This window comes from Myxocyprinus asiaticus, chromosome 34 (assembly GCF_019703515.2).
Source record: "Myxocyprinus asiaticus isolate MX2 ecotype Aquarium Trade chromosome 34, UBuf_Myxa_2, whole genome shotgun sequence".
Classification (NCBI taxonomy): Eukaryota; Metazoa; Chordata; class Actinopteri; order Cypriniformes; family Catostomidae; genus Myxocyprinus; species Myxocyprinus asiaticus.
The window spans coordinates 27,459,229-27,474,501 of NC_059377.1; the positions used below are offsets into that span (position 1 = coordinate 27,459,229).

At 39.9% G+C, this 15,273-nt stretch overlaps 1 protein-coding gene across 1 annotated transcript in view; it reads right to left on the minus strand.

Annotated features, from left to right (window-relative positions):
* The window catches only part of LOC127425389 (CUB and sushi domain-containing protein 3-like), a 701,868-nt gene that overhangs the window by 206,420 nt on the left and 480,175 nt on the right, over positions 1-15,273 (minus strand). Inside the window, exons 15-20 of the mRNA XM_051671320.1 lie at positions 11,700-11,894; positions 9,970-10,108; positions 8,103-8,290; positions 6,724-6,912; positions 5,087-5,203; positions 2,545-2,760 (exon numbers count right to left, since the gene is read on the minus strand). Coding sequence (XP_051527280.1) covers positions 2,545-2,760; positions 5,087-5,203; positions 6,724-6,912; positions 8,103-8,290; positions 9,970-10,108; positions 11,700-11,894 — 1,044 coding nt within the window. The remainder of the gene's footprint in view (positions 1-2,544; positions 2,761-5,086; positions 5,204-6,723; positions 6,913-8,102; positions 8,291-9,969; positions 10,109-11,699; positions 11,895-15,273) is intronic.

The window sequence follows — 15,273 nt, forward strand, 5'->3', positions numbered from 1 at the left end:
GGCCCTTGGACGGGACGTGGAAGACCTAAGTGGCCTACCACCTGCAGTGGTAGACACAATCACTCAGGCCAGGGCTCCCTCTATGAGGTGCCTGTATGCCCTGAAGTGGCATCTATTCGCTAATTCGCTAAGTCCCACGACCCCGTTTAGGGATCAGGTGGTGAACCTGCAAGCGCTGCCCCAGGAGGAGGCAGATCCAGCCTTGGCGTTGCTGTGTCCGGTGCGTGCTTTGCGCATCTATTTGGATCACATGCAGAGCTTTAGGAGCTCCGAGCAGCTCTTTGTCTGCTTTGGTGGAACGCTGTCTCCAAACAGAGGATCGCCCCAGTACGTGTGCTAACTAGGCCCTGTACTGGGGTAGGTGCTCCACATGCGCTGGTTGCCTATACGTAACCCCGTGTGATGTACCTTCCACAAAAAGAGTTTCTCTGTTGATAAACTGCGCCTTCCTTGGGCAGAGGTCTCTCTGTCCCCGGTCAGCATGTTTGTGGAACTCCTCCCCTCTCGGGTAGGACCTACGGGACTTCTCCACATGAGATGCTTCCGACAAGACTCAGTAAGACCATGTGACGTATTTCCACTCAAATGCCCCCCCGACGAACGGCCCTTATATGGCCCCCAGCTGAACGATTTCGTTCCTTTTGGAGTGAAAAATGAGAAGAGGCCGCAGTTGGGTCAGCCGGTCCCTAATTTTGGGCAGTCGAGTTGTCCCCGAGGTGCAGGGGACTGTTTGACACCTGTAAGAGTGGCGCCGTGAGCCCAGGAACCAATCATCGAGCCGCGTGGGTTCAGGGGAGAGTGTAGGGTTCCACTCTAACCCGAAGCTCGCAGCCACCCGGGAAAGCATGTCTGTCATTTCTGCATCAACCTGTGACTGGGCAATCATCCCCAAGGGGGGGAGCCCAGCTGAGATTTCTGCGTCCGACTGGACAAGCCTGCTCTCCGATGCTGTGCTCGAGAGCTCATCATCTTCGCGGGCTCCGAACAAGAGGCCAGACTCACCGTGAGATGAGCTGGCAGACTCATCTGGAAGCCTGACTGGGGCAGACGAGTGTGCTGAGGAATGGGAGGTTTACGAAAGCCGCGACCGCAACGTTGCCATGGTCATGTTCTCGCAGTGAGAACATGAACCATCCACAAACGCTTCCTCCGTGTGGGTCGCGCCCAGACACGAAAGACAGCGATCATGACCATCCAAAGTTGAGAGATAATGACTGCAACCAGGAATAACACAATCGGAAAGGCATCTTTAAAAAGACGCGTCTTTAAAAAGATGTTCCGTGTGTGCTGCTCTTTTAAAGAAATATACTCTTTTAGAGGAAAAAGCTCTTTCAGAAAATATACTCTCTTTTTTTCTGCCGAAGCACCCAGGGGCGTTCTCTGCAGTGCACCAGTGCAGAGGAGGGAGAAGCCGCTGAAATGCGCCGTCAGATCCAGCAGAGGTGAATGAACAGTACAAATTCAGCTCAGTGAGCATGATTGTCGACTCCGAAGAGAAAATCTGAATGAGTGGTTGCATACCAGCTCCTTTTATACCCGTATGTCCGGGGGAGTGGCATGCAAATACCACTCGCCAATTTTCATTTTCAAAAATTTAACTTTTTGGCCATAATGTCCATCGTTATGTTAGGAGGAAAAAGGGTGAGGCTTGCAAGCCGAAGAACACCATCCCAACCGTGAAGCATGGGGGTAGCAGTATCATTTTGTGAGGGTGCTTTGCTGCAGGAGGGACTGATGCACTTCACAAAATATATGGCATCATGAGGAAGGAAAATTATGTGGATATATTGAGGCAATATCTCAAGACATCAGCGATGATGTTAAAGCTCGGTCGCAAATGGATCTTACAAATGAACAATGTTCCCAAGCATACCTCCAAAGTTGTGGAAAAATGGCTTAAGGACAACAAAGTCAAGGTACTGGAGTGGCCATCACAAAGCCCTGACCTCAATCCGATAGAAAATGTGTGGGCAGAACTGAAAAAGCGTGTGCGAGCAAGGAGGCTTACAAACCTGACTCAGTTACACCAGTTCTGTCTGAAGGAATGGGCAAAAATTACAGCAGCTTATTGAGAGAAGCTTGTGGAAGGCTACCCAAAACATTTGAACCAAGTTAAACAATTTAAAGGCAATACTACCAAATACTAACAAACTGTATGTAAACAGCTGACCCACTAGGAATGTGATGAAAGAAATAAAAGCTGAAATAAATCATTCTCTCTATTATTATTTTGACAGTTCACATTCTTAAAATAAAGTAGTGATCCTAACTGACCTAAGACAGGGAATGTTTTCTATGTTTAAATGTCAGGAATTGTGAAAAACTGAGTTTAAATGTATTTGGCTAAGGTGTATGTAAACTGCTGACTTCAACTCTATTCTTTAACACGAGGGCTGCGAAGTAAAATACCAAGATTAACCAAAGGGAAAGTAGCCTAAGGACCCACGCGACAATAATCAAACAAAAAAACAACAGCAAAAAAGTGCAAAATTCAACTACTGTCCACCTGCACTTCACAGGGGCTGTCCCCGGTACAACCCTTACCTGCAAATGTGATGTTGAAACCCTCATAGGAGATGGAGAAATCAGATATGAAGCGGAGCTGGGCCTTGAAGTTGCCATAGAGACCTGCGTTGATGGGTGAAGGCAGCTCTGAGCCTGTGAGGCGAGCTAGCGGCTGAACGAAACTCCCATTTTCAGTGATGAGCAGGTAGTCGTGGTGATCCTCCAGGTGGAAGGTGTTAAAGGTGAACTGAACACCTATTGGGAAAAATAAAACTAATAAACCAACCAATAAAATGGTTAATGTTTCTGGTCAAACTCTGAAAAGATTATCTGGTGAGACTTGGAAAAGGAAGATATAGAAAAAGAACTGACAAAAAGCGGAGAATAATAAAGGCATGATGAAGCATGTGAGGTTAACCTCATTATACAAGTGTCTGAGGTCAAGTAGAACAAAGACAATTCTTGATATTGAGCCCCTTTTTAGCCTTGGTGTCAGAAAGATAAATGTGTATTTCAGTTCCATCTTATTTGTCCATGTGACTAGGAGGACTCGCTGCTGTCCGCCCGGGAAGGAGCGGCTGTCGTCTGCCAGAAGGTGGAGGAGTGCTCTAGGACCAGGCGAAGGCGTGTCTGGGAACCGGCGAGCAATTTTTTTTCTCTCTCTCCTCTCTTTCTCTCACTGTCGCTCTGCCTAGCTCTTTCCCTCTCCCTTTTTCCCTCCCCTTGTCTCCCTCCCAGGTCTCAAGAGAGGTGGGGAAAAGCCTGCCGGCAGGCGGGAAGGTGTACGTCATGCCGGGTGTTCCCTGGCCTGAGGCAAATTAGGGAGGAGTGTGATGAGGAGGAGGAGGGCGGGGCCGGGCCTTGACTACAAACGCCTGGCCCCCAGTCGGGCTAATCAGCTGAGGAGAGGGATAAAGGCAGCCGATTGCGGCAGTTCTCGAGAGAGAGAGAGCCACACGCAGCTGCCGTGTGTGTGTGTTTGTGTCTTTTTGTTTAAATTAAACATTACTTTGACTGTTCAGCTGGTTCCCGCCTCCTCCTTGCCCATTTTAACCCTGTTACAGTCCACTAAACATAATGGCCTTCAAAACTGATATGCATTTGCAGCCATGGGAAATTAAAATTCAGAGGAAGTTTCATTATTCTGAATTCAAAGGTTTGCTAATGATATTTCAGAGTAGCACATGGACAATATACCTAAATCTGCATTCATGACAGTTTGTACTTAGGGCTGAATTTAGTTAGACTACTGTATGTAAAAGACTGCAAGTTTTCTTTTAGTCCAATTATCAATTTATAAGTCTTCAGCATTCAGCCAGTCAAAATAAATACATTGTATATACCAGTCAAAAGTTTTGAAACACTTACTCATTCTTTATTATAATTTTTTTTTTTTTCACATTTTAGAATAATAGTAAAGTCATTAAAACTATGTAATAACATAAATGGAACTATGGGAATTATGTTGTGACTAAACAAAATCCAAAATAAATCAAAACTATGTTATATTTTAGCATCTTCAAAGTAGTCATCCTTTGCCTAGAATTTTCAGAAATGTACTCTTGACATTTTCTCAACCAACTTCTTGAGGTATCACCCTGGGTTGCTTTTTAAACAGTATTAAACAGTATTCCCATCTATATGCTGGGCACTTATTGGCTGCTTTTCTTTATTATTTGGTCTAAAAATAATTTTTAAATTAAATTTTAGATTTATAATGAAATAAATTAATATGGTGGCACAATTATAATTTTGTCTACAAAACAAATGTCAAACATTTAAGCATACACCTTCAGATCAAAAGATTTTTAAGATCATGAGAAACATTTCGGTCAAGTGTTTCAAAACTTTTGACCGGTTGTGTGTGTGTGTGTGTGTGTGTGTGTGTGTGTGTGTGTGTGTATATATATATATCATTATGTTATTACAACATCTTTGTTTCAATCCATTTAACTTGTCACAATAATTTATCTCCAATTGTTCCTACTCAAGGTTCAACTGGACTTTTTTTTTTTTTTTTTTACCAATAATCAAAAGGATAGTTCACCCCAAAATTTACATTTTGCAATCATTTACCCACCCCTATGTTGTTCCAAATCTGTATGACTTCCATTATTTTGTGGATCAGAATGATAGCCATTCACTTTCATTGTTTGGAACAATTATGAAATGTTATTAAATGGTGACTAAATTAACAATCCCCTGTCAAATATTTGTGTATATCACAGAAATCAACTGGGTTCAGGACAACATAATGGTGAGTAAATGATTGCAGAATTAAATTTTTTGGGTGAACTATCCCTTTAAGATCAAAGTGGTTAAACAAAGTGCAAAGAACATATCACACAGCAGGTTGTAAAACCACCTAGAATTTACATTAAAATGTAGAGGGATTTTAGTCATTTTTTATAATAATAATTTAATTATAATTATAATAATAATTTTATAATAATTAATTATAATTAATATTGACCTAGAATTTACATTAAAATGTAGAGTGATTTTAGTCATTTTTTACAGTGAACATCTACCTGGAGGGCAAAATCAGTGTGCAGGTAAGATACACTGACTATTGACTTACCCTTGCCATGGCTGACCTCCACAGTCCAGGTGCAGTTGAGGGAACTTGGGTATACCTCCGGGTATCCAGGGGACAGGATGGTGCCTCCTGGCCCCCGAACATCACCCCCACAGAGTGCTAAAGGACAAATGATTTATCACTCAAAGCAATGTTTACAAGGAGCATTTCATATCATATTTCTATTAGATGAACTTGATATTTTTGGATATATCCAAGGTGAATCAACATTTGTGTGCGCTGTTGTATCTCGGCACCTGTGAAGAGACTGAAACCCCTACCAAAGCATTTGCATTTCATCTAGAAGTACCCACCCCTACAGACTGCTGTACAGTCTGTTATTGTACAAATGTTCTATCCCTTTAGCATTATCTCCAATGATTCTATTTGATTCAGTTCTCATAAGTTTCTCTTTTAAACACATAGTGGTGCTCAACGGAGAAAGCATCTATCCCATCCACCTCTGCTAGCTAAGACAGCAGTGTAACCAGGTGCATGTCTCTAATGCATGCTGCATTTAGAAGTCATGGAAGTGAAATGACAGTGTGCAGAGTAAAAAGTGCCACTGGATGTCTAATCTGGGGAGCGCATCGGTTCCTATCAGCTGCAGCAGCCTTAACAGCAAATTGCCTCTCAGAGTTCTCCTCAGCAATGGGCTAAGTGCCTTGCATTGAATCACATTGTTTCAGTTTAACTGCCTCAGAGAGGAGAGAGAGGAAGTATGTAATCAAATAGCCAAAGGACAGGCAGCCTAAGGAGTTTAGACATGGGAAGACATAGGTAAAGTCATTCATGCAGCGTTCAGAAGAGGTTTCATTGCCATTGCAAACCTGCTGTTTAGTGCTGTCCTACTTTCATGACATGGTCTATAAAGCCCTTCTCGTCACTGACTATGAAACTCCTTTATTTGAGATGTAAATTGACACATAATAAACAGTTTCACTGACCACATTTACATGCTTGTAATTTTCTGGTTAAAGAATTACATATACTCGATTACATGTATACATCAGAACTGAAACAAGAGGTGGCCTCCAAAGAGGATGGTGCCATGGGGCCTCACGGTATCATAATCTGTCCTTGTCTGTAAGGTACAAGGCTATAGTATATGTGTATATGTGTATATATATATATATATATATATATATATATATATATATATATATATATATATATATATATATTTTTTATTTTTTATTTTCTCCCCAATTTGGAATGCCCAATTCCCAATGCACTCTAAGTCCTCATGGTGGCAAAGTGACTCGCCTCAATCCGGGTGGCTGAGGACGAATTTCAGTTGCCTCCGCATCTGAGACCATCAATCCGTGCATCTTATCACGTGGCTTGTAGAGCGCGTTACCGTGTAGACGTAGCACGTGTGGAGGCCCATGCTATTCTACGCGGCATCCACACACAACTCCACGCGCCCCACCGAGAGCGAGAACCACACATTATAGCGACCATGAGGAGGTTACCCCATGTGACTCTACCCTCCCTAGCAACCGGGTCAATTTGGTTGCTTAGGAGACCTGGCTGGAGTCACTCAGCACACCTAGGATTCAAACTCGCAACTCCAGGGGTGGTAGTCAGCGTCAATACTCACTGAGGCTATAGTATTTCAAATGCCTCAGGAGACTTACCATCACAGGTGGGCAGTGGATGGCTCCACCAGTGGTTCTTTTCACAAACCAGTGGCTCTTCGTGGCTGAGGCGGTAGCCCAAGTCACAGCCAAAGGACACGGTGGAGCCGATGGAGAAGTCTTGACCATAACGGAGTCCACTGACTGGAATCCCTGGATCAAGGCAGGAGTAGGCATCTACTATTACACCTAGGAATGGTGAAACAGAAAACGTTTACAATGACTGTGGTTTAGGCTGAGATTAGGCACAAAAGTTTGATCAAGTGCAGTGGTTTAATTTTACATTCACATTCATACTTATAATGCTCCATATAAACTCAAAACTTTGGCAAATTTTAAGGCGCTGTTCACACAGGATGTGTTCTTGCATTTCACTTGTGCTATTTTTTCATTGATGGTCTATGTAAATATGTGCTAGACAAACTTGTTTAGCTGTTGTGTATCATCACGCACCGTAAGTGGAGCATTTTTGCTGCATCACATATTTCTTTGTTTTAATGCACACTGTGGATGTAGCCTTCTGTGACATGCTGAAGACCTTTTAGACAACTATATATAATTACTATGTATACATGCAAGGTTAATCCAGATACAAAGAAAAATATTGGAGGTAAAAAGTACATATCTCAGTTGTCAAGTCTTCACTGAATTATTGTTAGAAATGATGCATTGATACAGATTTGATGCTGGCTGCTTCTGACTAAGAAGCAAATCTGTATTTAAAGCAAATAATTAAATAATTATTACATTTTTAAAAATAAAACAATTCTGCCAGCATAAGATGACGTTTAGTCCAAACACGCCCAAGCAGTGTGTTAATGCATGCAGGAGAGGGTGATTTTGCCAATTAATTGATTTTAGAAGGCCAGAAATATTTTTAATATTTTTGAGGATAAATTTAATATTAAGAATACATTTATTGAAAAGACGTTATTTTATACAGGCTACTGTATACTTTGCTAGTTATTATTTCTATGCTGATAATTCCCCCACATGGGGAAAATAAAATTAATTGCTTAGTATCACTCATTTTGGTTGAGGAGATCTGGTAACACTGCAACTGGTATATCACCCACCCTTATCACAGAGTACTGTTATTAAAAAAAAAAGAATGATATTAACCTTCTTTAATTTCGCTCTAACTGGTTACCAATTGGTATGGAGGCAGCAGAACCCTGGAACCAGAACGAAAAAATACCATTTCTGCTCGGAACGAACTGAAATGAAAAAGATTTAGCTTTTTGTCCCTGGCAACGGTGTATATGATTTACACTTAAAAGTTACGTCTTCTGTTCAATTCTGTTGCGCTCCGTCTAGCCTGTAACGCAATAACACGTCCTGTATGAATGGCCTCTAAAACTGTGGAAAGTTGTACTTACTCTCATAAAGGATCTTGAAGCCACTGTTTGAGCGGCTGTTGTCAGTGGTGAAAAGCATGTACAGGTGGTTACCAGTGCTGAATAAGAACTGAGGCACCTGGGTGCCATTGAATGAGCCAATTAAAGGCGAGAGAAGGTTGGGCCCATCATGAAGCTCCAGGAAATCACAATTCAACTCTGTCTGAAATCTGGTTGGGAAAAATTAGAGAATAATTAATTTCTGTGCAGATAATAATTCAACTTTCCAGTTTTATGTACACAGATATCTTTGTGTCTGGAAAGTTTAGTTATTTTAAATTTTGACTGAAACATTTAAATAGGGCGAATTCAGGTAAATTGGGCCACCACATTTTGACATTGAGATGACTGTCAAAAAGTAGTTCAATTTACGCAAATTCACCCAGCATTTACAGCAAAATACATAGTTGCAATCGATATTATTCAACCCTCCCAAGACAGTAAGGATTTACAAAGGCAAGCTTTTCTGATGACCCAGAATTTTTCAACTTTACATCTATATCAGTTGAGTGACACATTCAAAGTCATAGTGTGAATATATAACCTAATATTTCTAAATAGCAGGATTTTTTTTTTTAAATACAGCCATGTCATAATTATTCAACTCCTATTGCATGTAGCTGTTTCTTAAATATGTAAGGCTACACAAGTAATTGTTTTAAAACAAAATTAAGTCATCAATCTGCAATGGCACTTATTTAAGTTTTAAAATTTAAGTTTAGTGTTGTAAGCAAAAATGTATTTCTATGCAAAAATAATTTAAAAAATAAAAATAAGCTGTCTCAAAAGCTAATAGAGGAGATTATTTCATTACACAAGAAAGGTCATGGCTAAAAGTACATTTCCAAGGCACTTCAATTTCCAATAGACAAAGTTGGCAGCACCATTCACACATTTTTTAAATATGGTACAACAGCAACCTTCATGGGGTGTGGAAGAAAGCAAAACTTCACCAAGGGAAATGTTGACTTGAATATTCAAGAAGTAATAGGAAAGTAGTAGGAAAGACCTGTGGAGTCCTGGAAGAAGGTTTTATAGATGTATGACACTAAACTGAAAATGAGTTTTAGACCTATGGGTCAGCAGTACATCTGGAGTAAGATGACAAGGTGATGACAAGAACGACACCATACCCACGGTCAAACATGGAGGTGGGTCAGTCCAGTTATGGGGGTGTTTTGCGGCTGCAGGAAACAGCTATCCTGACTATGTGACTGACACCATGGATTCTTTCAGGTATCAGGCCATTTTGGCATGAAAAATGTGATGCCTTCAGTGTGTAAATTGAAGCTCGGTGATCACTGGAATTTCCAGCAAGACAGTAACACCAAGAATACATCCAAGTTGTCCAAAATACAATTTTGGTTCAGGGATAGGTCGTGGAATGTCCTTAAATGGCCCTTTCAGTCCATCATTAAAATCCCATTGCAAACCTTTTTTTCAAGGAAGCAGTGGCAGCACAGAAACCAAAGTATGTCAATGAGCTGGAAGCTTTTGCTCATGAGAAATGTGTAAAGAGTCCAATAGAGAGGTGTCTGAAGCCTGAGAACACTTATCTGAAACATTTATTTGCTGTTATTAAGGATAAAGGATGCTCCACAAATGACTGACTTTGGGGGTTGAATATTTTTGACATGACATTTGTGGAGAGAATTAGTTATTTTTTATTTTAAAATTTGTGTAAACTGAACTCTTTGTTCTCAAAATCACTCAAATGTTTACTGAGGTTTTAGTTGATGTGTTTTAATTCACATCACCAGAATGTATTGCTGGTCAGGGGGGTTGAATAATTTCAATTGCAACTGTATACAAAGAAGAAAAAAAAAAAAAAAAAGAATTAAAAGCATACTTTTCAAATGTGATTTTGATGGAGCGTCCAGGTTCCGCCTCTATAACCCACTCACAGTTTAGTGAGTCTTTGTAGTAACCAGGCCACCCAGGAGATAAAATAACTCCACTCGGAGCTGAGAAGTGACCACCACAGGGAGCTGTAGAAAGAGTAAAGATAAATGTGGGTTAACACAATTTGGAATAAAATAGGATACACTTTATTTCACATACAGTATGTGATCAAAAAGCCAGCATTCCTTGTGCAATCTTGGTTTTCATAAATGGGTGTTTCTTTGACTTTGGGAATTTTTATGCACCAGGGATTAATTGAAAATTGAAATCAGTTAAAAATTCCCAAAGTTTATGGAACACCCATTTATGGAAACATTTTTTTTTTTTTTTTTTTTTGATACATTAAGGTCAAATTAAAACTGACTTGGAAACTTTTTACCAGGCCTTTATCATTTATTTTTGCTACTTTTCAAATGCCTTTTATGTACAGATTTTACTGTTTTATCCTTGTCCCAGACCCAAATTTTCTATCATAAAATATACAAATCTATCATCATATTATATTTAAAATTATGATAATCAAAACAAATGAAATAAACTATTTCAATGTTTATTGTATGAATTCATAGGTGATTTATATCAATGTCTACACAAATCATAATTTCCACCACAATTAACAATTAAGTTTATATATATATATATATATTTTTTCTTCAGAAGTTTGTTTTCTGGGTTACCAGGCAGATAAATTGTAATGGTAAGAGCATGCCTGAGATGAAATATGAGTAATTAAAACATTACTTTTTTATCACAATATTTTATTATGTGTCATTTCCAAACAAGATGCAATTTTGTAAAGTTGCAAAAATGCAAACAGTGCAAATATATTGTGTGAATAAATTGTATTTAAGACACACATATTAGCTATAAAATTTGATTATATATATATATATTCTTTCACAACAAAGAGTAAATTAGCAAATGTTTCAGAAAATGTCCCCCTCTAACCGCCCCCAAACCCAATGGTCCCCTGTCCCCACCAGTCCCAGGCGCCGATTATATATATTTTTTATTTTGTTAAAATGTTGTGTCATTTTCACTACAGAATGTTGTCAAACAAAAACATATCAACATTTTAAAAGTGGTTTGTTTCATAAATTCTCCAGTGATGTACAGTATACAGTATATCAGCATTGGACATTTTAGTAGACAAATTACTGTAAACAAGTGAAAGTGTGAAGAATGTGTTTAAAGGGAGGCCAGAGGGCCAAATAGTTGAACCAAACAAGGCCTAGAGTTAAAGAAACACCCCGATATGTTTCCCAAAATCACATTAATCTGTAAATCCATTACATAGGCCACATTACGTGGCAGCCATAATATAGTTGCTTATATGTACGTACATTTACAATCTCACAAAAGCACTATAGTAAGCTATTACAATGGCTGGTGTGTGACATCTTTAGACTGCCACTCTATTCCCCTGACCATTTGAATAGTGTTGCAACATAATTAAAAACATGCTGAACAGATTATGAGGGATTGACAATGATTGTAATGCCAGATGACATGCTGCTCAACACCACATGCCCTCCAGTTTACATGACCCATTAACCCCTGTTTCTGTGATTCACAGGTGTCTGTCTATTCCATTTAGTCACATAGAAAACTTGGCACAATTGTCCACTTATTTGGGACTCTATTCCACTGATGGTGGCAACCAGCCCTTATAATTACCTTCACACTTTGGGATGGGGCCGCTCCACATCACCTTGCCATTGTTTAGCTCACAGGTGATGGTTTCTGCTCCCTGGGTCTTAATGAAGCCGTCCTCACAAATGATGGAGATAGAACTGCCTAGCTGGAAACTGTCACCAAATCGCCTGGTGTTTAGAGGGACTCCAGGATCCGGACACTCATTATGGCCAAATGCTGTAAGAATGAAGAAAATAAGGAAGTACTCTGGAACTGGAAGCTTCATGGACAGGCTTATAGCCAGTGTTGTTATCGTTAACAAAAACTAAATGAATACATTTTCATCAACTGGAATAAAATAAATACTTATGAACATAATGGAAAAATCTGAAAATAAACAAAAATACAAATTAAAAACACATTTTAAAAACTCCAAAACTGATCAAAATAAAATCAAAATGACCACAATTAAAAATAAGTTTTAGTTTTTAATATACAATTGTGTCAAGGAGGAGGGTGGGGCCGGGCCATGACTACGCACGCCCGGCCCCCAATCGGGAGAGTTCGGGGCAGTTCGAGAGAGAGAACCACACGCAACTGCCGTGTGTGCATTTGTGTTGTGTGTCTTTTTGTTTCATTAGATATTATTTTGACCATTCAGCTGGTTCCCGCCTCTTCCTTTCCCATTTTTAACCTTGTTACATTGGTGCCGAAGCCCGCGAAGGAGGAGGGATGTGCTGCCGTGGAGTCCTCGCCACTGCCATCCACCCAAATAAGCAGCCGTGGCCGTCTGCCAGGGGACGGAGGAGTTGCTGCCGGCCGCCTGGACGCGGAGGAACGGCCGCCATCCACGAGGGGAGGAGGGGCTCGCTGCCAGCAGCCTGGAGCGGTGGAGCCGCTGCCAGGGGCGGAGGGGCTCCCTACCGGCTGCCAAAACGCGGAGGGGTGTTCCATCCGCCAGGGGTCGGAGGACTTGCTCAGGTCTGCCCGGGGAGAAGCGGCTGTCTTCTGCCAGAGGGTGGAGGAATGATCGAGGACCAGGCAACGGCGTGTCTGGGAACCGGCGAGCAAGTTTTTTTTCTCTCTCTCTCCCACTGTCGCTCCGCCATGCCCTTTCCCTCTCCTCTTTTTTGGTTTTGTTTTTGTTTGGGGGGTGTACATCATGCCAAAGGCAAAGGAGGGAGGAGTGTGATGAGGAGGAGGGCGGGGCCGGGCCGTCACTACGCACGCCCGGTCCCCAATCAGGCTAATCAGCCGAGGAGAGGGATAAGTGCAATGTGATGAGGCAGTTCGAGAGAGAGAGAGAGCCAAACGCAGCTGCTGTGTGTGCGTATGTGTTGTGTGTGAATTTTTTTTTTTAAATAAATTGAAAATAAAATAGAAAATAAAAAATAAATTAAAAGCTAACATTTCCCCTTTTACCATAGACTTTAGTGGTTACTTTTATAGTCAAAGAATTTATGACACCACTATGTCACTAGGAAAAGAATCCTTAGAAAGAAAATAAAAATGACCTCTCCTACAACAACGTTTCACTTTAACAAGTGGACTAGTTTCTGAGAAAATTCGGTTCTTAGGAAGCAGAAAACTTTGAATGAAACACCATCTCAAGTGGTGCTCTTCATCTTCAATTTTGCCTGCACTCGAAAGCACGAGTATTTGTGGTACCTCAATTCTTTAAGACATATTTCTACTCGAGGCGCTGTTTATTAGTCTCCTTAGTGTTATTGACTTAACAGCTGTTTTTTTTTTTTTTTAGAACTTTATGAAGCATAAACAGAGGCCCAAGGGAAAGCTGCTGTCCCCGCAATAGACTAAGTGTCTGATGATTGTCTAGTGACAGGAAAGGCCTACAAGAAGGACATGACGTTTGTCAGAATACATACAGATTTAACAGTACTCCATCATGGCATTGACAGCATTTTACTGACAACAATAAGGAGACAGTCTGTTAAAGGACTCTGTATTAGCGTTCGGCCCTAATGACTATTGTAGTACAGCTAATATGCATGCAGACCGTCTACTTTGAAGTCTTTGATGGATCATTGTGACATTTTACATCTCCTTTAAGAAAGACCATCAAGAAGTCATTGTGCTAATAATATGCGGATAAGAGATTTGGTAGGCATGGGGCTCATCGACTTAAATTTGACACATTTGGAAGTTGCTGTAAACAGACATATTTTATTATTATTATTATTATTTTTATTTTTATTTATTTATTTTTTTTGGTGGTGTTTGTCTCACACACTGAAATTATATTTTCTCTTAAAGGGATAGCATGCAAAAAAAAAAAAATGTTGGTGTATGTAAACTTATGTCTTTGACGATGGACGTCTTTGACCGTTTGCCTTCAGTATGTATGTGCGTAATTTCACCGTTCTTTGGACTATGATTTGTTCATTTTTTTTTTTTCGGTTCATATCAGTGTCGCTTGTTTATGAACCGTCATAATACGATTCAAGCTTTGTAAAGGAACTGTTATTGAAGGATGGGGCAGTTAAAAACACTTCAAAAACGTAAGTAAACCGCTTCATTCATGAATATTTCAAATGTCATGACTTTTTGATAGTTTATGGTGCTGAGTGATAACAGTTGTGCTTGAGATGAACAGTTTAATATATTCGGATGCAATGTGTTGATGTGCATTATGTGTAAACCCTGAAATTTAGTTTTGTAATGTTGAGGGGCTTGTTCATTCTCTTCTGATTGAATTTGCTGAATTTGAGGGGATTAATGATGTTAGCCAATCAGAACAGTGGGCATTTACATTAAAGTTTTAAGGAGGCACTTAGGCCAAAACCGAGCGTTTCAGACAGAGGGCCAAAAACATGAAAAATGATCATATATTACTAAATTGTGACTGTTTTGGTGCAAAAAAAAAAAAAAAACTTTAATAACATTATCAGTGGACTTCAGGGAAGATAATAAAATTATATAAAATAGCACTTCATGACCCCTTTAAGCAATATTCAGTGTTGGGTGTAATCCAATTACAAAGTAATTAGTTACTGAAATCTAATTTGTAGTAAAAATGTAGTGTTATGCATTACATTTGAAATTCTTTTAATCAGATTACAGTGACTGACTTTCAATTAATTTAATTACTTTTAAGTACATTATAGGGTAATGCTTATTTCTAATATATTATTTTTGTAAAATACATGAATTATGGCCCTGAAACCAGAGCATGTGAGCTCAAGTTCAAAAGTGAGTGACGTTGGAGTGGAGCGGCATGAAATGAGAAAGAAATTAGGCATAATTTTCTGGTACAGAAAAGTCCCTCTTATATTGGCATACGACCTAATATTTCATGGCACAAATAACAATTGCACAAACAATGCCTTGATGTAGGCTGCTTAAAAAAATAGACTTGTTCTCTCTGCCCTATTTGGACATGGTTATTTTATATGGGGATGTGGGGTAATGTAACGGCCTAATAATCAGTGCTTCTCATTTATTTTAATCCCGTGCTAATCGTTCATGTCAGTAATTTTTCCTGACTGTTTGTGGGCTACGCGTTTCCGTGCCGGTAAAGACAATAGCATCTTTTACCACATCAAACGCTCTGTAAAAATAACCCCTGTTATTCTTATCCCATGCGAATTGACATGTT